This window comes from Vicugna pacos, chromosome 3 (assembly GCF_048564905.1).
Source record: "Vicugna pacos chromosome 3, VicPac4, whole genome shotgun sequence".
NCBI lineage: Eukaryota > Metazoa > Chordata > Mammalia > Artiodactyla > Camelidae > Vicugna > Vicugna pacos.
In genome coordinates this window covers 96,626,210-96,651,995 of record NC_132989.1, presented here as the reverse complement: position 1 = coordinate 96,651,995, position 25,786 = coordinate 96,626,210, and the positions used below count along the sequence as shown (strand labels likewise).

The 25,786-nt window shown below is 39.6% G+C and overlaps 1 protein-coding gene across 5 annotated transcripts in view; it reads left to right on the top strand.

Moving 5' to 3' along the window:
- The window catches only part of TTC23L (tetratricopeptide repeat domain 23 like), a 54,152-nt gene that overhangs the window by 18,887 nt on the left and 9,479 nt on the right, over positions 1-25,786 (top strand). The window contains exons 7-13 of one of the 5 annotated variants that reach the window (XR_012071536.1): positions 1,716-1,893; positions 3,434-3,542; positions 10,392-10,519; positions 13,018-13,167; positions 18,426-18,508; positions 22,190-22,292; positions 24,349-24,528. Coding sequence is in view for 4 of the 5 variants with exons in the window: in XM_072958790.1 (XP_072814891.1) it covers positions 1,716-1,893; positions 3,434-3,542; positions 10,392-10,519; positions 13,018-13,167; positions 18,426-18,508; positions 22,190-22,268 (727 nt within the window). In the remaining variant the exon portion in view is untranslated. Of the gene's footprint in view, positions 1-1,715; positions 1,894-3,433; positions 3,543-3,795; positions 4,344-10,391; positions 10,520-13,017; positions 13,168-18,425; positions 18,509-19,359; positions 19,521-22,189; positions 22,293-23,063; positions 24,529-25,786 lie in introns of those variants that run through there. The other 4 variants (XM_072958790.1, XM_072958789.1, XM_072958791.1 and 1 more) reach the window with 4 other exon arrangements.

The window sequence follows — 25,786 nt, the reverse complement described above, 5'->3', positions numbered from 1 at the left end:
AATTAAGGCACAGGAAGATTAAATAACTCAAGGAGACACAACTAATAAGAGAGCCAGCACTGGGTCATCTGAATGCATAACTTCTATGCCACACTGAGTTATGTCTGATACCAACCAGATACCTAGTAAGGGCAAATGTTTTTTCCCATTTTAAAGGTGGAGAAAATGAGGCAAGATTCTTCAGGCCAGACAACTTGGCTAATATCTGTCTATAAGCTCTAGATGAAAGGCATCATTCTGTAACTTCTGCTCGTATATTCAAGGGAAATAGTGGTCTAACTGACCCCCCCAATTTTTTTTGTAAAGGATTATCAGATAACATGCTTTATATATTATTTTGATTGAAAATCCTAATCTTCAGAGGAGGAATAAATCTTAACAGCTTAAAATAAATTGTAACTACTGCATAATGCCTTATATAAAGTAATTTTATACACACACTTATATTTTTAATTCAACTTGGAAATACAAAGGTGGGGACTAGGTGTGAGGGGGGAGAAATATTGATTGTGTATCTACTAAATGATAGGCGATTTTATGTATAATTTTAATCTAATCTTCACAACAACCTTGTAGTTTAGGTATTCTTAACCTTGTTTTATTTGGAAGGAAATATAGGTTCCTGGAGTTTGCCCATAAAGCTAATAACTGAGAGCCAGCTTTGCACTAGCCATGTTCTTCTCCTTGTGTCTTGCTATCTCTAGAAAGATAAACCTTAATGAATCCTATTTTATTATCATTAAAAATTTATATTCCCCATTTTGTTTTGGAAATATGAAAATACAAACATATATGAAGAAGAAAATAAAAGTCAGTTGTGATATTGCCACCCAAACGTAACTGCTGTGAACAGTTGAGTTATCCTTCTGTCTCTTTCTACATATACACACACACACACACACACACACATACACACATACACACATAATATATACGTGCCAGGATCATATTTTAAATACAGTTATATAACATTTTTAAAGCTGAGCACATTTTGTTTGGGAAAGGATAGCTCAGTGGTAGAGTGCGTGCTCAGCATGCGTGAGGTCCTGGGTTCAAGACCAGTACATCCATTAAAAACATAATTCAATAAACCTAATCACCTCCCTGCCACCACACGCAGAAAATACAAATCTAGATAAAACTTAGCACATTTTAAGTTTCTCCCCATATGAGTTAGTCTAAAAAGAAAACATGATGTTTAATGTCTGAAGTATTTCATCATGTGACATGCCGTAATTTATTTAACCACCCCTTTGGGGGAGATATTCACATTGTCTTGTCTATCCTCTCTTATTTTTAACTGAGGAGGGAAAAACTAAACTTAATCAAACAAAATAAAGGAAAACCTTTGCTTTGGCCTAAAAGAGGAGACAGAGGTAATAAAATTTTATTTTAATTTTAGAAAAATCTGTTTTATGGGTAAATTATCCCATCTTATGAATTACTAGAAGCCTTTTTTTTTCCATTTGCTTTCTTATAAAATTTAGACTATAGCATGATATACTAATGGGCTTGATGAATGGTTGTCAGTGGAATCTGGTTGGTAAAATACAAGTTAATAGGATTTCGTTTTCAGCAAGGCTGGATTTTGAGCCAGCCACTCAGATGATTGACCTATGAAGTCCAAATTGTTTAGTTCTTAGAATCAGTTCCTTTTGTGTCTGCAAAGCAAGTGACTTCTCTGTGACTTTCGGTCCTCATCCCTTTTTTTCCAGAGCCTCCTTGGTCAACCGCAGGCTAAACCTAGCCCTGGCGTACTTTGAAAAGGCCATTGGCAATGTTATTGCTGCCAAGGGTGATAGGACGTCAGATTTGGTCATTCTATACGAGGAAATGGCTCAGATTGAGCAGCTGAGGAGGAACCATGAGCAGGCCATCCAGTACCTGCAGCAGGTAAGTGGGCTGGCTGGAGCCCCGGCCAGGTGGCCTTGTTTGGCCCCAGGACCAGTTCCCTCAGAACAGAAGGTGGGATCGGTTTTCCTCCAGACCCACACAAGAGACCTTCCTCAACCTCAAACGACCCAGACAGAGGATGCTTCTTAGGGGCGCATGTCTGCTGTGCTGCATGACCTAAGGCAACACCCCCCACCCACACCCCCAGCCTCCCTCACCCTGACTGTGCTGGGAAGAGGTGGCTAGCTGAGTGAGTCCACTCTGAGCGAGAAAAGCCATAGGGGCAACTGAACTTAAGTTTTAGCAAACGCAAAGGGCTTTTTAAATGAAAATTTATGGTATTTTGGTGTAATGCTGTCACTCGTCCTTTGAACTAGTCTAGCTGGTTGTATTTCCAAGTCTAAGGTTAAACTAACAAGAGGGTGTTTCGCTTGACACATGTCTGAGGAGAACAAAACAAACAAAGGAATGTTAAGTCTCTCATAATGAAAACAGTGTAGGCACTTTTATGTATCAGGTACTTGAAACTTCTCTCAAACTGCTAGTTAAATTCACCTTTTCCCTCCTCAAATGAGAACCATGCCTGGCCTTCAGGAATCTTCCAAAGTCAAAACCACGACAATATTGGATTTCCTATGTCACAGCATAGGTGCCGTGCCATCCAGCAGTGTATGTAAGAACAGCCTGATACTGAAGAAAAGGCACTGCAGTAAATCGGAAGTCCTAGGCTGTTAACTTCACACAATGCAGGAATGTTGAAGAATGCTGCTCTGAAGACAGGGAGTCTGCTGCTTGCAGAGAGAGCCAGCCTGGTTTTTGTGTCCAGGACTTACTCTCTTCTTTCTCTTTCCAAAGTGTTCCTCCTCTAGTTCAGATAATAATAATAATAATAATAATAATAATAATAATAATAATAATAGTAATAATAATAATAAAATCTACACTTTTCTAGGACTTACTACACTCCAGGTGATATTCTAAACACTTTACGTGTATTCAGTCTTTTCAATAGCTGTTTGTGACAAATACTATTTTCGTCACCCCTGTTTTATATTCAAAGAAATTAGTGATTTGCCTCATGTCATAGTAAATGGCTGAGCGAGGATGGGAACCCAGGCAATGTGACTCTGGAATACATGCTTTACTAGACTTTTTTTGATACTGAAATTTTGAGAGGCTGAGTTAAGGTTACAATTTTATTTTTGCTATGAAACCTAATAAAAAATTGTAATAGATAACATTTGTTGAGCACTTACCTAGTGATGGGTACTATGCTCAGTGCTTTACATGCCATCTAATTTAATCTTCCCGACACCTTGATTGGTGGAAACTGTTCCATCTACATATGAAGGTAAAACTACTTGAAGACTCATGGCTAGGAAGTAGCTGAGCGGGGACGCAGACTCATCTCTCTTGGAACTCCATGATTACATATATATCAGCTCTCAATCGGCTAGCAATTCTACGAGAGCTGGTATACAGTCCACAGTGAAACACTGTCATTTGGGTACTTACTTTGTCATGATTTTCTCCATTCCAGGCTCATTCTATCTGTGTTTCTTTGTTCACTGAAGTCAGCCCCCAAGCTGCAGAGGCAAGCGCGTTACTGGCCAAGGCGTATGCCATGTCTGGAGAGGCTCAGCACAGGGGTAGGTAAAAGAGATGGCCTTGCAGAAATCATCGCTTCCCGGTCAGAGGAGGGAAGCACATTGGTGAATGGTCTACCTGTCAGTATGGAGAGATTATAACTAGCTATTCATGCCTGTGAGGGAGAGAGAAGACTGGATACCATTTTGTACAAAATCATTTACATGTGAATTTAGGCACAATAATATCTCCCCAGATTAGTTGGAAATCAAAACCAATAAGATCATTTGATTTCTGTTTCCTTTATTCCCTTAGAGTCTCAGAAAAACTCACCTGCATAAAGAGTAGAGATGGTACCCGCTGTGAATGTGACCTGTGTTGTATCAGTTGATGAGGAAATCCAGAGATAAAAGAGGAAACATGGGCTCCTCCCCCCTCAACCTCCTTGACTCTTCCTCTGGCTTATGAGAGAGAATGTTTGTAGCAGCTAGAATTGTCTTGACCTGTATTCATAAGTGAGGTACTGGGGGTTCTAGAGGAAAGCCAGGTGATGAACTCATCCTTCAGCAGCAGTCCTTTCTCAGGCAGGGTCATCCTTTCCATAGCGGCTGCTTTAGGGGAGACACAGAGGAGCTGGTGACTGATGCTCAGCTGGCTTGATCCGATTAATGGACACTAATGGATTTAGTGGCTTATTAGGAGGAATTTATGAAGAATGTAATTTAAAGCTTTTTAAAATGTTGATTTTCTCTGCTTATAAAAGCAATCCATTTTGGTGGACATTATTTTCCAGTCATACATGAGAGAGAGAAAGAGAGGGGAGATATTACAGGGCAAGTTTTTATCCTACTCTTTTCCACTCTTGTATTTCCCCATGTGATTAAACATTTTTTCAGTTTTCAGAAGTTATTTGGATACTTTGAATATTGTTTTCTTTAGCATGAATGTTCATTGCAGACTCATTTTCTGTATTCTCTAGCTAATTATCTTGCTCCTTTAAAAAATTTCCTTGTGTATGCTCACAGTACTTGTATTCAATCTATATATTTGAGTTTTTAAAAATAGTCTTCATAGTTGTTAAGAAATTTAGTCTGTGGCTATGTAAAATTTGTTTTTAGTGAGAAAAAGTTTATGATTATAGAGTTGGGAGATTCCAAGGCCACCTTCTTTTCTTAAATACTCATTTTTAACATTAAAGAAAATCTGAATCTTCACCTCATATCATCCACTAAATGCCAGGTGGATTAATATTTTTATATCAAAGCTAAAAAATATAAATTAGCTAGAAGAAAATATAGTACTGGAATAAAATATACTAAAATTAAAAATTAGAGGAAAGAAGAACTCTTGAGCTCACAAGGATATACCAGAAAAGAAGAGATTGATAGGTTTAATTATAAAAAGATCTAAAACTTGTGCCTGTCATGAAATACCATAAATAAAATAAAAAACTCAACCAAGATGAACAGATAATTTGAATAAGCCCTAATTATTTTTTAAAAAAATATAGTTAGCATTCCGAGAACGAAATCTCCAAGCCCAGATGATTTCACTGGGTAATTCTACTTCACATTTAAAGAAGGAATAACACCCATTCTACATAATATTTTCCAGAAAATTGAAGAGATGAGAATACTTCCCAACTCATCTTAGGAGGCCAGCGTTACCCTGATACTAAAATTGGGCAAAAACATGAGAAGAAAAAAACCAAACCAAAACAAAAAAGCCTCTATAGACCAATACCTTTCATGAGCATAGATGTAAAAAAATTCTCAGCAAAATATATAGCAGTGTATAAAAAAGAATAATATACCCTGATCAAGTGAGATTTTTCCCTTGAGAATGTCAGGCTGGTTCAATATTAAAACCTGAATCAGTGTACTCTACTGTATAAACAATCCACAGACAAAAAGCGAATAATCTTATCAATTGATGCAGAAAAAGCATGTGACAAAATTCAACATCCTTTTATGATGGAAGGGGAACTTCCTCAATCTGATAAAAAAGCATGTACAAAAAACCTACAGCTAACATTATGTTTAATGGTTTAAGACTGAATGGTTTCCTCTTAAGATCAAGAACAAGGGAAGGATGTTCACTCACTACTCTTATTCAACACAATGCTGGAAGTCTTAGCCAGTGCAATAGACAAGAAAAAGACACACAGCTTAGAAGAAATAAAATGGTTTCTATTTGCAGACAACATGACTGTCCAAGGAATCTACAATTCCAAGGAATCTGTAACGCTGTGAGAACTAGTCAGTGAGTTTAAGCTTAGCAAAGTCAAAGGGTACAAGATCAACACACAAAAACCAGTCATATTTCTATATTAGCAAGGTACAAGAGGAAACCAAAATTTTTTTAAAAATCACTTATAATAGCCCTCTCCTCCCAAATGAAACACTTAGGTATAAATCTAACAAAATATACAGAGGATCTGTGTACTGAAAACTACAAAATCCTGAAAGATGTCAGAGATGACCTAAATAAATGAAGACATACTGTGTTCATGAATTGGAAGACTCAGTGTCACTTCTTCCCAAATTGATTTATGGATTTCACTCAATTACAGTCAAAATTCCAGCAGGAATTTTTGTAAATATAGACAAGCTGACTCTAAACTTTACGTGGAAAAGCAAACAAACTAAGAAGCTAAAACGTTTTTTAAAAATAGTACAGTTGGAGGAATCACACTACTTGATTTTAAGATTTACTGTAAAGCAATAGTTACCAAGAGAGAGGTATTGTTGGAGGGCTAGACAGGATCAGAATCATTGGAACACAACAGAGAGTCCAGAAATAGACTTAATTAATTATTGGCCAATTTTTGACAGAAGTACACAAGCAATTCAACATTTAAATGATAGTCTTTTCAACAAATAGTATTGGAACAGTTGGTATCCACGTGCCAAAAAAAACGCAAAACCCAAACACTCTCATACCATACATAAACATTAACTCAAAATGAATCACTGTTCTAAATGTAAGAGCTAAAATTTACACTTACTTTACAATAATTAAGAAATAATATAAAACAGCAAAGAGACCAATTTTCTCCTGTCAAACTGTCAACATTTTTAAAAAGATAACACTTAGGATTGATGAGAGCAATTAGAATTACAAATGCCCTGAAAAGCAATTTGGCAGGATGTCACACATCTTAAAACTACATATTTTACAACTATAATGAGATCAAGTCTTCACCCATCCTATATGAAAATTTAAAAAATTTGAAAATACCTAGCATTTGCCAGATTGTGAATAAACAGGTCTGCTCATTCATAGCTGGTGGGAGTGATAGTGTAAATTGATATGAAATTTGGGGCCAATTTGATATCTAGTAAAATTGGAGGGGAAACATGTATAAGGATGTTCACTGTGGCAATGTTTGTAATCGTGAAAAATTAGAAACAAACATCAATAAATGAGAGGAAAATTTGGTGTATTACCTAGATAGAATTCTGTAGTGTTTAAAAGGGCTAGATTTTATAAATGAAAAGGTTAATTTTTAAAAAGAGCATTAAGAAAAAAATAACTTGCATTTTTAGGACACAGAAAATACTATTATTTATAGTTATGTATATGTAAACATGAAAAATGAACTGCAAGTAAGTGAAAGTGCATCAAAATGTACATCAATATGTAAACAGAGGCAGAGACATCTGACCATGGCTTTGTGAATAGGTCTGTGAACCCTCTCAAAACACAGTGCGTGCGCGCACGCACGTGCGCGCGCGCGCGCGCACACACACACACACACACACAGACACACACACTCAAACTGAATTAAAAAAAAAATCTCAGGGCACTGGAAATAGATAGGCTGACAACAAAGAGCACTCATTTTCAAAATACTGTTAGAGCTTTAGGTAAAGACTGTCATCTTGGCCATCTTGCCTGGGGCTGCTCCCATCCATCCACTGCCCCAGCTCAGTCCAGGAGGAAAGCAATTTTATCAGCCTGGGGCTAGCCAAGAGAAACAGCTTTGCTGGCAGAGGAGGCTGACTCAGTTCACAGCAAGGGGCAGAAACCTGCAGATTTATCAGATAAGAGTGGCCAACTTAGTAGGAAATGAACTGGGGAAAGCCTGAAACTTTTAGCCTGAAGTTGCTGCCCTGGTTGTTGTCAGTTGCAGGCCGGTCATAAATTTTAACCAGAAGAACCTGGAATTGAGAGAGCCACAGAAAGGCTAGAGAAGCTCTCCCAGCATCCCTAGCCAACTGGGAAACTGCGTACACATGCAGGGGACACTGGAGAGTCCAGTGGAAAGTAACAACCGAAGGAGACTCGAAGTGCGGCAGAGCTTTGAATGCGCTCCCCAGTCTACATACAGGTTACTCAACGGAGGATGAAAGAAAGACGTAAAGTCCGGAGGTATTTGAGCACAACTTCTTCCCAAGCCAGTGGGTCAACACAAAGCTATGCAGGCACAGGGTCACCCCCAAGAATCCAGACTGAAAATAAAAATAAGCATTAAAACCTGAGCAGAGACTTTCAGTTCTGGCCCAGTATGCAGGGACTTGGAAGTCATCACTCCATCCTAACAACAAGAAAAAAGCTGAACAAACTGAAAAATTGACAACTCTTCTTAGACCTGTCAGAGGAGTGAGGTCACAGGGCATACTGATGGCCCTGAAATTGAAGAGGCAGGTGAATACAGAGATTCACAATTGACCAGAACACATGCCCATCTTCACAGGGACCAGTACTGGGATAGGAAAACCTGATCTGTAGTTGATGAATTTCTGGAAGCTCAGTGTGGGCAAGTCTGAGAGTTAAAAATTCCAAGGGTACTCAGTCATAGGGGAGCCCCCACATTTTTGTGAGTTTTACCTCCGGGAGCTTGGCTAGGTTCTTAAGGTGAATATTGGAGAAAAATCCCCCTTACTTCCAGCAGGTAGAGGGGGGGATAAGTAACCATTTAAAAATACACCAGAGCATTCTGCTTAACAACGCCTGTCCTCAAGAGAAACTTTTTACCAGGCCCTAACTATTGGAGTTTTTTTTCCTGAGCTGAACCAGCCTGGAGAAATGGAAACACCCAACTCCAGCCGCCTCCATCCTGCCCCACCAAAGGGAGACGGGGACTGAGGAGCACTTGTGAAGTTCATAGCCCAGAGGCATAGGCTCACTAAAGGACTGAGACCTAATGATAGGACTGTAAAATGCTTCCCTTCCCCCAGTGCCTCACCACATTACTAAAGGCCTATTTAGAGCAATTCCTTTTATCCTTTTATCCAATTCATCATGCCCAGCTATCAGGAAAAAATTACAAGGAATACTAAAAGGCAAAAGCACAGTTTGAAGAGAAATCGCAAGCATCAGAACCATACTCAGATATGGCAAGGATGTTAGAATTATCAGACTGGGAATTTAAAACAACTGTGTGATGTCCAAGGGCAGGAGAGAGATAGACTGCACAGCTCAAGAAGAGAGAAAGAGAGAATTCTCCCTTCCTCTACCTTTTTTTTTTCTTTTTGCTACTTGTTCTATTTAGGCCCTCAGTGGATTGGATGATGCCCACCCACACTGGTGAGGGTGGATCTTCTTTACTCAGTCTGCTGATTCAGATGCTAATCTCTCCCAGAGACACCCTCACAGACATACTCAGAAATAATGTTTTACCAGCTATTTGGGCAACCTTTAGCCCAGTCGAGCTGACACAGAAGTAACCATCACAAACCCACTCCTTGTCAACTTGATACCTATACACATCTCCTTAAACATACTCTCCAAATAAAGAAAATAACAAGGTCATAATTCCACCTGATGTGATAGAACTATCCTGCATACAACTGAAAATGCACCAATCCCTTCCCCAGAAGATGAGGTAAAAGTCTTCAAGGATGTTACTCATCTCCAGGTATCCGATAACTTGAAAGCTATGATGTAAAATTAATGATACTTAAATACTGACATAAAGTCAGTACATCTTATATAACATGATAAGGGAATAAAAGAGGAAAGAAAACAAAGATATTTGCTATATGTATATATATATGCATGCACATATACACACACACACACACACACACACACACACACACTAACGTATTCATAACAAAATAAGGAAATACTCAAATTATATTTCTGTAACTGGTTATGTGGTCATAACTGGTATTTATAACGACCTTTTTCTACTACCCATTCTGTATTCCTTTTCCCTTCAACTAGCATCTCAGTTTGTAGTGATTTTTTACCTAGTGGGATGACCCAAATTTTTATTCCTGAATGTTCTGGGCCATTACTAATGTGGCCTGGATTGGGATGTTAATCACAGGGCATGGCCATACTGAGAGAAGCCCTGTGGGATCTCCTGTTTTCCAGGCATACTCTTCCTTACCTCCATTGTGGATTAGTACTCCAGTTTCCCCTTAGTGGTCAGGATCAATCACCCTAGTCAGCACAATGACTCCGTTCCTTGTCTTGTTGATTCAAAGGCATGAGGAACCCAAAATGGCCAGGTGGCAGCCTTAATTAACTTCCAGTTCAATGGAATCATTGTTGTGTCTCCTGGTAGAAGCCCTCCTCCCTCTGGAACTAAGACCTCCAGCCCAGCAGAGCATAAAGTTACAGGAACAGGAAGCAAAAATTTTGCTAGTGGATCACTAGGTGTATTTGATGCTATTCTGATGCTACTCATATTTACACCCCTTCATTCCTAGACCTGTGTATCTTGACTATTGGAGAAACAGCACCATATATTGGATGCTGATTCAGAGTATATATAGCCTTTTGGAGAATCTTGACCCAGCCTTGCAAAGTATTGCCACCTAGCTGGCACTGTAACTGAGTCTTCAAAAGGCATTCCACTGTTCTCTCAAGCCAGCTTGAATTCCAGGAGCTTTAAGCATGAAAAAATGTCTAAGTAATTACAGCTTGCCTGCAATAATTGTTTCACTTTTTTGCAGGTGCTGTTGAGATATATTTTAGAAAAAGTATCACTGCGTATCAAACAACATTGGGCCCAGAGGGTTATGAAACACTGACGACCATTGAAGACTTTTGTAAATGGCTTATCGAAAATGGGGGAAAACAGGTAAATATCATCGATTCATAAATCTAATTGCTAGATTGTTTATTAGATCAGGACATCTTTTTCATCTCATAATTCAGAAATTGGAGCTCAGAGACGGTTCAGGTAAAGCCAGCGATAAAAATAGGGCTGCTGCCACTTGCAATATTAGTGAAAAAAGAAAAAAGTATTTTCCTTGTATCTTGAAACATGAGGTTCTTCAAATCCAGGACACATACAATCTCTGGTTCTGTAAATTTAATATTTTAAGTCAGAATGGGCTTTCACCTTTGGATATAGCTGGTGGTTTCCTTTTTCTCTTGATATATTTTTTCCTTCTCAGCTTCTGGTCTCCAGTTCTTTATTAGCCAATTTTTTGTTTGCAAAAAATCCAGAAAATGCTTTTGATTGCTGACCTTTTTACTTAGAAGTCACGTGAGTCTAAGCTTTTACTCAAAAACTTGTGACCTGAGCGGGGAGGGTGTATAGCTCAGTGGTAGAGTATATGCTTAGGGTGCATGAGGTCATGGGTTCAATCCCTGGTACCTCCATTAAAAAAAAAATAAATGATAATAAACCTAATTACCTTCCCTCAGAAAAAAAAATATTAAAAAAAACGCAAAAAACTTCTGACCTGAACGTCGTGTACTGAGTTCAGCATGAATGCAAAAAGGCATCCAAATAGGAAAAGAAGAAATATAATTAATTCTCTTTGCAGATTACATGATGTTATATGTAGAAAACCCTAAAGATTCCATACCAAAACAAACAAACAAACCTGCTAAAACTAATAAACAAATTGCAAGATACAAAACAAAATTTAGGATACAAAATCAACATACAAAAGAATCAGTTGCATTTCTATACACTAACAATGAACAATCTGAAAACAAAATTAAGAAAACCCTCCCATTTACAGTAGTATCAAAAAAAAATACTTCTAAATAAACTTAACCAAGGAGGCAAAAGGCTTGTACACTGAAAAAAATAGGAAAATAATTTAATTATATGAATGTTTTCCTATTTTGAAAAATGCAAGGTTTTTGTTGTTGTTTGAATTTGTCCATATTTACTCAGCACCAATAAATGGCATGTTCCATGTCAGGAGACACAATCTGAAGCCAGAGAGGGAAGTCCTGCAGCTCTCCAATGCTGCCACCTTTGGCAGGGCAAACCCTGTTCAGTTATTTCAGAGTAAAGTCACTCAGAATGTACAGCACAGTGTAAAGCACTCAGCCTCTAGGGCCAGCTGGACTGGGTCTGAATCCAGGTTATTGGCAATTACTGGCAATGTTTCCTGGAAAGCAACAGTTGACATCGTTTTTATGTTTGTGCTGACGTGCCACATATGAAGGATGCTGCTTGCATGTTCACCCAGCTCCAGAGAAATGTTCTGTTTATAAATGTCAGCACAGCTGATGCAGGCAGAGGGTGAGGGTGCCAGCAGTCACTACATCTCTTCACTCTCTCTAAAGGTAGCACATTGGGAAATCCAATGAATTACAAGCAGTGTTGTTCCAGGAATAACTTCCAACGTATACTCAATTTTTCTCTGACTCACATGCGATATAGTAAGTAGTTAGGAGTCAGAGCTGCGCTGAAAGACAACTGGCCTGGACTTAAAAAAAATACCAATATTATGAAAGACACAAAGGGAAGAACTGTTACAGATTTTAAAAGACTAAAGAATTGTGAAAACTAAATTCAATATATGACTCTTGATTGGATATTAGTTTTTTTAAGTTATAAAGAACATTATTGGATAATTGAGAAATTCTAATACAGAGGATATATTAATATGACATCAATATATAAATTTTTGAGAGTGATAATGTTCTTGTAGTTACATGGAAAGATGTTCTTGTTCTAAGAAGATAGCATGCTTAAATATTTAGTGGTAAAGTATCTTAAGTACAGATTATTTTCAATAAGAACATATGTATATACATTTATGTATATATATAAAAATGTTATCTGTATAATATATATATTTTATATATGTATGTAACTTTTTAAAGAGAAAATGCAATAAAGTAAATGTGGCAAAATGCTAGTAGCCATTGGTGAATTTAGGTAAAAATATATGTATTCATTCTTCTATTTCAGTTTTTCTGCAGGTTTGAAATTTTAAAACATAATAATTAAAAAAAAAAAAAAGAGTGCAAGTTCTATGGAATTGAGACTGGTTTGAATCCTGACCTGCTAACTATAGGCTGTGTGACCTTAAGGAAGATCCCTACCCTTTATTAGTCTCCATTCCTTCTTCTATAGGAAGACTATAATAATATCCCTCTCTCTTAGGGTAGTCATAAAGTTAATTCATAATAATAGCTAATTCATTTGTATTAATTATAGGCTTGGAGCTTTAACTCTTCGTGGGCACATTACTTAGGTTATGCATCACCACTGATCTTAGTGGGTTACGCCAGTGTGGGGTAGAATGCCTCCTACAGAAAGCAGCCCGCACGCTCCTTCACAGTTGCCAGGCTAATTTTAAAACTATGTATTTTTTATCCCCTTAGGAGGCTTACAGACTGCTAAAGGCGTCCCTGAAGTCTCAGGTCATCAGTTATGGTGACTATAGTGAAAAAGTGGCTGAAACTTTTTTTAACATGGGCAGGATCTGCTTTGCCAAAGGAGAGCTCAGAAAGGCAATTCAGCTGCTAAGGAAGGTGAATACCGGCTTGTATTGTTACATTTGCTCCTGGGCCTGTAAACACAGTGTGAGAAGAGCTGTGTGTGTGTGTGTGTGTGTGTGTGTGTGTATTGATGGATGGATAGGTGGATGGATGGATGGATGGATGGGTGGATGGATGGGTGATGTATGTGTATGTTTTCCCTTCCTTTCCCTTTCTCTTTCCTTCCTTCTCTCTTTTTTCCTTTTTTTAAAAAGTGTTCTCTTTTGAAAGCTCTTCACATTCTTAGATGTGCTGAGGGAGAACACGGCTACAGAAATTTTTGTTGTGTCCATGCCTGGACCAGTCTTAAGAGGGAAACATCCTAATCCTGGAATCGTGGTGTGGCAGTGGCAGAGTCTTGTGAAAGCACCCAAGGACAAGGAACACCTTGTATAACTATCCTTACCCAAGTACTAGGTCCCCTTTCAAGGAGCTCAGACGACCCTGGAAGTGCACTCCCTAGTAGTAGGACATGGCAAGAGGTGTGAGTGGCAGTTGTTCAATCAGTCAGTGTACTAATAGACCAAGCTAAAGACTTGGTGAGATTGGTAGTGATGTCTCTACATAAAACCCAAATTTGCTCAACATCAGAAGAAAAGTTGGTAAAGATCAACTGATCTTCAAGAGGGTGGAGTCAAAAGCAGTCTACACATGTACATTGGCAAACATCAGGTCTGGAGAGATTTTATCTCATTTCAGGTTAACTAAACGTAATCAGAAAACAAGTATGAAAATAGTAAATAATAGGAGAAAGGGGACTCCATTCTGAAGATTTCAGAGAAAAAGAAAACTTTATGAAAATAAGTTGTAAGGATGAGAATCGCTTCTTCAAGGAAAGCAGGACACATGATGGCAGCTGTGTAATGGGAGAGAAAACTGTAAAATAAGGAGAGAAAATTTTAAAATAAAAGGATGACAATTTGAGGCCAAAAGATGAGGTGAGATTAGTAAGGTTGAATTAGGAAGAAATAAGAAGAAATTTCAGGGAAACAACAAATCTAAAAAAATTCAAACCCACACTGAAAATAGTGAAGAGAGTTTTAACATGTCATAGTGATGCTGAGCCATATTTCCCAAATCTAGAATTGCAACGGAGTCAGTAAAAAACAAAACAAAAATCAAACAGAAAACAGATTCCTGAGTCCCACCCTAGACCATCAAATCAGATGTTCTAACAGTTGTGTCCAGAATCTGTATTTTTAATACTTCTAGAGGTATAATATCCTGTCAGTTTAAAGAATTGTTGATTTATATGACAAACTTCAAAAGCCCTCCCATAATTCAGGGGAAAAGGAGAGACAGGTATAGTGAGAAAGTAGTTGATGTGGAGGACAAAGTAGATGTTCAGCCAAAGAATTCTATGTATTTCTGAAGAGGGACTGTAATACTTGGAATAGAACTCATTGAAGATAACTTTTCTGAAGTGAAGAAAGGCCCCAGCAAAAACATTATAAGGGCTTATTACCATGTTCCACACAAAATCAGTGAAAGGAGAGTCCCATCTAGACTTCACCTAGCAATGAATGTTTGGTGGAATGGCTACATCCTCCATCTGGAATAGGGATTCAACGTGGAGATTTAGGATACTGTAAGTGTGGGGAAGGTCTGCATCTTTGATATCAGCTTTTATCCTGAGGGCTTTAGATACGTTCCTACTGCAATGTCCTAGCCCAGAAGAAAGGAGAAGAATAGGAAGATATTCTGATGGTAGAGCTGCCCTTTTGAGTTTGAAATCCATCCTCATGCTGAATATTCAGTAACAATGAGATGTTAGTGATGAAGTTTCTGAAATAGACTATGGTAATGGATGCCACTCTGGGGGCTGGAAACTGCTCCTGGAACTAAAAAGAAAGTAGGAGACCTCAGCAAAACTTGACACTGAGAGGAAGCCCCTTTGGCAGACACAATACAGTAGAAAGAGGGTCATGCAGGCATAATCCTAGTGACGCTTCTGGCTAACTTTTTCTCTTGGGCAGTTCAGGTTTCATGTAAAAGGAATCAGAGTTAGATGTAGTAGGGTGTAGGTGAGAAGATACAGGAAAGACAGTTATTAAACAGTGATGATCTTGTGATGGAATTATTTTTATTGGCTTACAAAAAACCGCACATTTTGAAATGTACAATTTGATCAGTTTTGACATCCCTATTCACCTGTGAAACCACAATCAGGATAATGAATATATCGGTCACCCCCAAAAGTTTATTCATGCTTTTTTGTAATTAATCAGTTCTACCCCCTTCCCAGGCAACAACAGATCTGCTTTTTTTTTTTTTTACTATAGATACATTTGCATTTTCTACAATTTTGTGTAAGTGGGATCATATAGTTACATATTTTTGAATGGCTGTTTTACTCAACATAATTATCTTGTGATTCATCCATGTTACTGTGTTTATCAGTGGTTCATTCCTTTTTATTGCTAAGTATTACATTATATGGACACCACAATTTGTTAATCCATTAACCTGATGATGGATATTTGGCTGTTTTCAGCTTGGGTTTATTATAGATAAAACGGCTATAGATGTATGCTTTTTTCCCCTTGGGTAAATATTTAGGAGTAAAATGGCTGAATCAGATGATAGGTGTATGTTTACCTATAGAAGAAACTGCCAGTTTCCCAAAATCTTCTTATCATGTTATATGTTCCCACCAGCAGGGTATGAGAACTCTGTTTCTTCCACTTTCTCACCAATGTTTGGTTTGGCCAGTGTTCTTAGTTTTAGCCATCCTAATAGGTATGCAGTGGTATCTCATTGTGGTTTTAATTTGTGTTTTCCTTGAGCATCTTTTCATATACTTATTTTTCATCTGTATATTTTCTTTGGTGAGGTGTTTGTCCAGATCTTTTGTGCATATTTTATTAGTTTTTTCTTATAATTGACATTTAAAATTGTTAATATATTCTATATACAAGTTCTGTATAAAGTATGATTTGAAAATATTTTTCTCCCAGTGTGTAGTTTGTCTTTTCATTTTCTTAAGTGTCTTTTGAAAAGCAGTTTTAAAATTTAATAAATTTGAATTTAACAGTTAGTTCTTTTGTGAATTTTGCAGTTTTACTTCTTTCATTCTAATTTGTATATTTTTTATTTCATTTTATTGCTTTATTGCACTGGCTAGAATATCTAGTACAGTGTTGAACAGAAGTGGTGAGGACAGGTACCCTTGTCTAGTTCCTCATCTCAGGTGAAAAGAATTTGGTCTTTCATAATTTGGCTTGATGTTAGCTGTAGACTTTTCATAGATACCCTTTATCAGGTTGAGGAAGCTCCCTTGTAATTCTGGTTTGCTGAGAGGTGTTTTTGTTGTTCTGTTTTGTTTTAAACCAGGAATAGATGTTCAATTTTTTAAAACTGGAGGTTGGATATCATACAATTCTTTTTCTGTTCCTGTTGGGATGATCTGTGGTTTTTCTTTATGGATAGTTCCTATCGTTGTGTCTTCAGCTACACTCATTTTGTTCCTCCAATGTCAAAATTGCTATTAATCCCATCCAGAGTCTTTTTCCTATCAGACATTGTAGTTTTCATTTCCAGAAGTTTGATTTGGTTCCTTGAAAACAAGCTATATTTTTTCCATGTCCCCAGTTAACTTTTTTAACACATGGAATAAAGTTACAAGGTTTTTGGTTTTTTGTTTTTGTTTACTTTTCTCTTTTTTTAATGTGCACATTTAAAAAAATTGAAGTGTAGTCAGTTTACAATGTTGTGTCAATTTCTGGTGTACAGTAATTTCAATATACTTCTCTGCTAATTCTAACTAACGTCTTTGTCGGGTCTAGATTGGTTTTGATTGAAGATTTTTCCCATTATGGATCACACTTTTCTATTTTTTGGATGCTTTGTAATCTTTGTTTGGATGCTAGGCATGTATGTTACTTTTCTGGGTGTTGGATATTTTTGTGTTCCTGTAAGTATTCTTGAACTTTGTTCTGGAACTCAGTTCAATTACTTTTTTGTGGAACTCAGTTAAATTACAGTTTGGTCCTTTTTGGTCTTGTTTTTCAGGTTTGTTAGATGGGACTAGTGCAGCATTTAGTCATGGGCCAATTATCCCCTACTACTGAAGCAAAGGTCTCAGTACCTCTGAGTACCCCACCCAAAGCTCCACAACAATGAGGCTTTCCAGTTTGGCTGGTGAGACCAGGCACTGTATCTGGCTCTGTGTAAACACCAAGCACTGTTCCCTCCAGTACCTTCAGGTGATTCTTTCCTCAAGCCTTGGGCAGTTTTTGTTCATGTTTGTGTTAATCAGTACTCTGCTGAATACAGTTGTCCTCAGTATCTGCAGGGGATTGGTTCCAGGACCAACTCCCCTGACCCCCTGCCAACACCAGATCTGCAGATGCTGAAGTCTCTAGTATAAAATGCTACAGTACAGTTGGCTTTCTGTATCCACAGGTTTCCACACTGAAGGCCAACTGTACTTGAAGGGGACGCACTGCAGATATAGATATTCCTGTTCTTTTGCTGTGCAGCTGTCTCCTCTCTGTTACTAAGGCCTGAGAGTTTCCTGAGGCTCTCAGATCCATATCCTCAATTCAGGGAGTCTGCTGAGCTCCACTTCCCTGCATCACAGCCTGGAGATGCTCTCAAAGCAGTAACCAGGGGCAATCATAGCGTTTATTTCCCTTGATTTTCCTCTCTCAGTGAACATTGTCCTTTGTTGCCTGATGGTCAGTGTCTTGAAGATTATTTCAAATATATTTTGCCTGCTTTTTCTTTTTTGGTTGTTTCAGGTGGGAGGGTAAATCTGGTGCCTATCATTCCACCTTGACTGGAAAGAGAGGTCAGCAGTAGAACTGAAAACAGAAAACTGCCTACGAGTAAACTGATGTGGCATGAGAATGCACTGCAAATTTGGTACACGTACACTGATTTCACTCATATCCATCCATTTGGTTACAGTTATTTGGAAAATCCTGATGGAAACTAGTACTGCAGCTGTGTTTTCAACAGGAATGCTGTCAATTCCCAGCCCTTAATTTGGTTACCCACAGCCACGTGTGGTAGCGGAAGCTTCATTGCAGTGGAGTGACAGACGTACAGCACGAGGGCGACAGAGCCTTCAATTCAGACTCCTTTCTCCTTGGTGGGGAACCGGGAGGAAATGTCAGTGTAGCACAGGCACGAGAATTGTAAACCTGTGACATCTCGGGTCCATAGGTGCTCTCCTGAGTTTGGTTTGTAATTAAGGGCCTTGCTATCTGGTTTTCTTTAACCTGTTTTGTTTCTCAACTCACCTACAGTGTCTGATGATTCAGATCGTTATACATGGAAGTGAGCACAGTAAAAGCAGAGATACAGAAAACCTCCTTACCCTACTGCAGAGGTGAGTTCTGACTCTGGTCACCAACCAGGTTATCAGTGTGGATATGCGGGCAGCATGGCCTCTCCCAGATGCATTCATTTAGGGGTGATTCACCTCTGTTGTTCTTGCTAGTGAGGCTAAACACCAACTTGTACTATGGATTTGGCCAAATCCTGCACTGGAGATACCTAGTCAATCTCTAGTAGTCTCTCAGAACCCAACAGAGGTCTGCTGAAACAATATTTAGTACTTATATCTCTTTCAATGCTGAGCATTATAACCGAATCCTACAAGGCAGTGTCTCGGGTAACAGCCTGTGATATAATATAGATTTATAACAAAGTAAGTGAACACAGTAAATTTATTTTTCTGCTGAATATACAAAAGCTAAGTCCCTAAACATATGGCAAACTTTGGGGAGAAATAGTTTCCATAGTTAGCAATAAAAGAGCTTCTTCAGAGTCTTTAAAAAAAAATGTTAAGAATTTCAGCAAAAGAGAGTGCTCCGTGCAGACCTGCCCTTGTCCTAACCTTGGCACATTATTGCTGTTTGTTCATCTCAGAATAATGTTGATGCTGATCTCTTCTGTCGAGTGTATACTAAATCCCTAAAACCGAGCTAACTCCTACTTATGAAGTGTTTAGTCCCCACAAATATGCTGCATGATAGCTCTTATTTGACAGAAGGGAGCCTGATGTTCTGTATAGGAGAAACTGTCTAAACTCGCTTAGTCTTGGAAGTCTGGCCCCAAGCCAGTGTGACTCTAAAGGCCACAGGCTTTCCCGCTGTAATGAAGAGGGGCATCATCATGGGCTGAGTCAGGACTCTGCATTTCCCGGGAGGTGGCTCAAAACTGCTACTTTCTCACCAGGCTGGACAGGCGGGGGACAAGATGAGCACAGAGAATACATTCAGCCCACCCTGTCCCCACCCGCCTCAATCTGAGTCACACCTAGGGTGGGCCCAGCAGAAGACGGTCTCCTGTTCCATCCTCATCCAGGAGAGCACATTCTCAAGTCTCTCTCTGTGATGCCCACGGTAGGAGGTATATGGGGAACTCTGCTCCCTGCCTACTGGCAAACATGAAAGCGTATTTTCTTACTCAATAACCATGACAATATTAATGGTAACTATAATGTAGAACTCCTTCCAGTTCCCTGGCACTTTACAGCACATATACTACTTCTGACTCACAAATAACATTATTTGGTAGGTGTTCTTATCTTTCATGTTCAGGTGATGAAACAGAGACTCAGAAAGGTTAAGTATCTTGTTTAACATCTAGCTGGTAAGTGTGATAAATCTGATCCCAGATCTGTCATAGTTTAAAAATGCACTGCTTTTCACGATATAATAGGGATTCTGACATTGGTGAATTTGAGAACTTTTATAGGGACACCTGTCAGCAGGCAGGTCCCCAGCGCCTCATCTGACATACAGGGGAACTCAGGACTAACATGTTCAAGTCAGATTACCCAAGAGGAGGCAGAGCTGGGACTTGAACCCAGGGCTCCCTAACTCCAGAATGTGCTTGCTATAGGCTACGCAGCTTACCCTCTGAAGGCAGACTGTGGATTTTAAATCAGGCTCCAACACTCAGCTCTCTGACTGAGGTGAAGTTCCCTTAACCTCCCTAAGCCTCTGTTTATTCATCAGTAAAATAACAGGACCTTCCTCAAAAAGTGGGTTTTCTGAGAATTAATGAGCGTACATACACATTAGATCAGGGCCTGGCAGGTCTTCTGTACTCAGTGAATGTTGGCATAAGAATAAAATAACAGAAAGACTTATCTTTCTGAGATGCTGGAGGTAATAGGCCAGAATGTTTAGATAAGAAGCTCTGTATATCACCCCGACTATTATTATTTTATATTAAGAGTGATGGGTAAAAAGTATGTATTGCTGGAGTCAGCCCTGTCATCTTAACCTACCTCTGCCACTTACTAAATATGTGACCTTGGGAAAATCACTTAACCTCTGAGTCTTGGTTTCTTCATCACTAAAATGCAGACAAATAGTGTATCACATGGAGTTTTTGTGAGTTTTAAATAAAATAATGTATATAACATGCATAGGACCATGCCTGGCAGAGTACTCAAAAAATGCTAGCAAAACACCCTTCCTGCCCTCTTCTGCAGCACATGGCCCTTTGCTTCCAGGGCAGCAGGTCAGAATATTTGAAATCAGGGATAATTGTTAGGCAATATTACAGTATGTTTGTTCGAGAATTAGATTGAGAATTTGAATCTCTGAATACATCTAAAGTACATTTTGTACTCTGAAGGTAATAGCAGTGAAACTAAAAGAACAAAACATGTAATTTCAGACAAGAAATGCATGCTTCCTCAAAAGTGGAACAAAATTTCCACTCAGCTTGTATTTAAAAGAGACACTTCAGAATAGCTGGAGTGTATCCATTTCCTCAGTAGCCTGAGGCTGCTTTTCCCTCTCAGTCTTTTACTGTTCCTTGTTCCTGATTTGAAAAGAATCGGGGAAGAAAGAGAGGAGTTGGGAGACGCTGGCATAACCCAGTTCAGACCCTGGGTCGTGGGAGTTTCTTCTGGTTCTCGGAGACGTCCTTCTCTCTGTAAATGGCAGTGAGACCTAGACCTGCCAAGGAAGTACGCGTAAGGGGAAGAGTTTTGATGAGACTCTGCTGTAGAAGTTGAGTCACTAAAGGTTTTCCTTTCCCTGAAACTAGTCCTTACCTTATCCCTCAGCAACTGCCAAAGCCCGGATGTTAAAAAACAAACAAACAAACAAAAAAATACTCCCAAACCCACAAAAAACCCAGTACAAAAGTTGTCCTCTTTGCTGGAGCATCTCACTGGAATAATCAGTCCCAGATGTCCTGGAACTCTGCTGGCTGCCCGACGTGCTCTCGTGCTTCCTACCCCGCCTCCTCCAGAAACCCAGTGACAACACTCCCTGGACGTTCAGTGCCAGAAGCCCCAATTCTTGCCTTTAGCTCTCCACCCTAGGGTCTCCCTGAAGGGGAACAGAGGCTGCTAAGCCACACAGAGCCAGCTCAGGGCACCTTGTCTTTAGCAGAGCAGTGGGTGGGGGGACTCTATAATCAACAGCCTCTCTGCCGTGCCCGCAAAATGTATCGATAGGAGGGAACAGCACGGAATAGTGCAAGGAGAGCAAGTATATTTCATCTCACGGGCCCGCTCTGTTAGTGGTTTCCTTCAGTGATGCTTGAGTTTCCAGAGCAAAAGCCTGGGCTTGGTGGAGCCTGACTTATTAGTACTGTCTGCCGTGGGTAGGGTGGGGAAGTAGTTAAATTCTGCCATGAATTTGCTATTCAGGCATAGTGCAAAGGGCAGGATACTTGGAGTCAAGGCACCTGTGTGTGAGTCCCAATTCTGCTATGATGTAGCTATGTGACCATAAGTTGCTTACCATTCTGAGCCTCTCTTTCCTCATCTTCAACATTCCTTCAACAAATTTATCTGGTGAGCACCTACTAAGTGCTAGGTAGTTAGAGCTGCAGGTGGTAATAAAATAAGATAAACAAACATGGTCATTACTCTTAAGGGGACCACAATCTAGTGCAAGAGACCAACATGAAAAATAATGAAAATGTGAAATGTAAGTTCTGTAGAAGTCTCAGTGCAGTAAAAGCAGAAAGGAGAGAAAACCTAAGAATGCTGGGGAAGACTTCACAGAGAGGGTTACACTTGAGTTGTTTCTTGAAGGGTGAGTAACGGTTCATCCAGATGGAGAAGAGAGGCCATTCCAGGAAGATACTCTCTATGCAAAGGCACAGGCGCGTGACGGGGGCAGCGTATGGAAGGAATGGTAAGTGGTCTCTGGCTGCTGGATGGGGTAGCGTTTCCTAACAGGTATTGCAATCAATGCTGATTTCAAGGGATGGAGGAATGAGAAAGACTCTGTGGCAGAACTCAATTCAGGGAAAAAAAAATAGATTAAACGAAGTGACACAGGCTGATTTCCTGAGACTTCTCAGGACTTTTTTTTTGTAGCAGGAGGTAATTAAGTGTATTCATTTTTTTAGTGGAGGTACTGGGGATTGAACCCATGACCTCATGAATGCTAAGCACATGCTCTACCACTGAACTACACCCTGCCCTCATCAGGACTTTTTAGATACTAAACCTCCCTATTGGCATGTTGGAAACAAATTAGTTTTTTAAAAGTCACTGTATTTATATATACTTGAATTATTTTTGAAATAGTGATTTACATTTTGGCAAATAAAACCTTATACTATCTTTAAAACCAAAGAGAAAATACCTTAGGCTTGGTTTTCTTTAAAGCAAAAAGAATATACAGCACATGCCTGAACCGAGGATACAAGAACACTTTTGTAGTTTGGTAAAGAATGTGAGCCCCACTTTAGGACATAATAAATTCTTCATGAGCAATGACTATCTCACCAATGAACTATTTTATCTGATCATGGAAACATGACGTCAACACGTCCTTATGAACTACTTTTTCTTTATGATTCATGGAGGTTAAGAGCTCTGGGTCTGCAGACAGACAAGCCTGGGCTCAAACCCCAGAACCACCGCTCCTGGCTGTGTGTCATCCTGGTCTCGTCCACAGGATGGGGATGAGAACAGTACTTATCTCTTAGTGTTGCTGTGACAATAAATGAGATCACGTCTGTAACGTGGTGAGCAGGGTGCCTGGCCCCACAGTAACAGGTAATAAATAACAGCTATTTTTATTTGTACTGAAACCTCGGCTTTCACTATTACCTTCTAGCTGCACCATTGGCAGTGAAGCCAGATGAGACAGGGGCTAGTAACTGTGAAAAGCGACCACTCCGCTGGTGTGGGGAAAACATTTCCTGGTTAACATCTCAAAAGTGTGCTAGAGCTTCTCACCCTGTGGAAGGACAGTGTTATAGACAAGACAGTCCGATACAGTTACATAAATCCCAAGAAGATGATACACACACCGTGGAACTCACGTCCTTCCAGGGGCCTGAGGACTTCAGGCTGGGGAGCCGCCACCTTGTGGTGGGCAAGCAGGCTGACTTCTAGCTGGTCCCTGGCAGACATCCCTCAGATCTTTGCCCACCCCTGATTTCATGAGACCCCTGAGCAAATGACTTAATTTGTTTCTATTTTTCCTTCAAATGTGGAATCATATTATCTCTTGGTTTACTGACAAGGAAGTTAAAGTGCCAGATAGCTTTCTGTATTTTATATGGCCCAGTAGTAGACGGAGGATTAATCAGTCTTTGGTGGGATTTGCATATAAAAAAACCTCAAGTTGCCCATAAAATTTTGTATCTCATGTTTCTGTGGAACACAAAAAATTTTTTCCAGGCAAACAGGGGCTATGAAAACCACACTTGTTGCGGGCTTGAGGTCTAAATGGGAGGTAACTGAAGAACACTTAATAGAAACCGGGTTTCTGGATCACATTCTTTTGGACCAGATTACCTCTAACGCCAGCCCAACCTCTCCAGTATTAAGAAACCAGAGAATGGAACTCTTAATGGCTGGAAACAGGGAAGATAAATCCTCTTTTTAGGACTGTATAGTGCCTCTGGGCTCTAAATCTCTCTGCTCGTGAGAAATCACCTGAAAATCACAAACCGTATAAAAGGCCCCAAATTAGATAAATTTTTTTAGCTGTGGTTAAAAGCAATCCAGGTATCCTTGGCCTCCCTGCTCTTTAGGGAGAAAACCCAAGACTCTAGTACCATTTTGGAGGGCTACTAGAGGAGTCACATTTTAGGGGGATGGTCACATGGGGAAATAGCTGCCTCAGTCTTGAGTTTAGCCTTCCGGCTTAATAAGGCAGTGATTTAGGGCTAGAAGGAGGAAGAGAAGGCTCGAACCCACAAATGCACAAATGGTTTTCTCCTTTTCTCTAGGTCTTCTGTTATCAGTAAAGAGAAAACCTCTATACAAGATAGCCAACAATAAAGCCAAATTTGTTGATAACAAAAATTCTGTACCACAAAATATATTCACCAACACTCACAGCAGTGACAAATCGGAAGCAGAACCAAGAATTCTGGGGGGAACAGGTCCACTCAGCAGCAGCATTACAGGTAAAAGACCCGAGAGCCATTAGAAACCAAGATCCCGTTACCTGAGAGGAAGAAATCTTTTAGGCACGTGCGTTAAGTTAGTCTCTCATGCCACTGGGACTCCCTTTACCCTCCATTTCCCTTCTTCTAACTCCGATTCCATTCTTTTCAATTCTGACCTTTTAGAAAAATTCTGCAATGCCTAAGTAGTTTATTGGTGAACATTTTAATATACTACTTGTAAGTATCTTTAGTCATAACCTGTTAGAGTTCACTACAACTGCTTTGTGAGGAAATGTCTGATCTGGTGAAACACTGGCCTTATCTGGCTTACTGAAGTCATGCGTGTTAGAGTCAGAAAGGCCTGTTTGATTCTTGTAAGTGAAGAAACCAGGGACAAGAGGAACTGATCTACTCAAGGTCAGCCTGGTGATAATAAAGCAGACCTCCCGAATCCCGGACAGTTACTTTCCATCCCCCCATGCCATCCCCACCAAACCGGACGATAAAGGCTTTTTTAGGAGAGGAACGCTCATGCTCGCTGAGGCTGTTAAATCCTGAGGCCCTGAACAAGTGTGTATCTAGGAAACTGACAATCTTGAATTATATTCCTCCTTTTCCTCTTTGTATATTCAGGGACAGAGGAGAAATCAGATTCAAGTTTGCACTTTTAGTTTTCCTTTTCATCGTTCCTCAGTTACCTGAGCTCATTTAACGAAGCTCAAAGACCTATCTTTGGAGAGCCAAGTGTGTCTCTGACACTCAGTGCTTCTAGAACCACATTTTGGTTCTTGATTCAGGAAGTTCTTTTTTCATTTCAGTCATTTGTTCAGTTTGTAAAATCTAAACATCAACCAGTACCCGAGGTGTAGCAGCGAGCAGGGCTCCGCATATTACCAATTAATCCAGCGGTTGGCCCGCAGACTTCCTCCCCGCAGCTGCCGCTCTCCCTTAGCTGACTCGCAGAGCACTTTAAGCACGGCACTCAGGACCAGGGTCTCGGGCTTCGGCCCTGGCTGAAGGCTGCGGTATGCTGCTGACCTTCTCTGCAGTGTGTGTGAACCGGTCACCCCGTCTGGAGATGGGACTGCTGTTCTTGCCCAGAATATTCTAAATTGACCAAAGCAGCCTCAGACTTGCTTTCATTTTCTCATATCCAGTTGAAAAGAGATTTTCAACAATGACTGTGATAAAAACAAAGTATCAGAAAGAAGTGGTCTTTCAGACTCTGTCTTGGGTGGCCCTAAAATTTTAAAAATTTTATGATTTTGTGAGACCC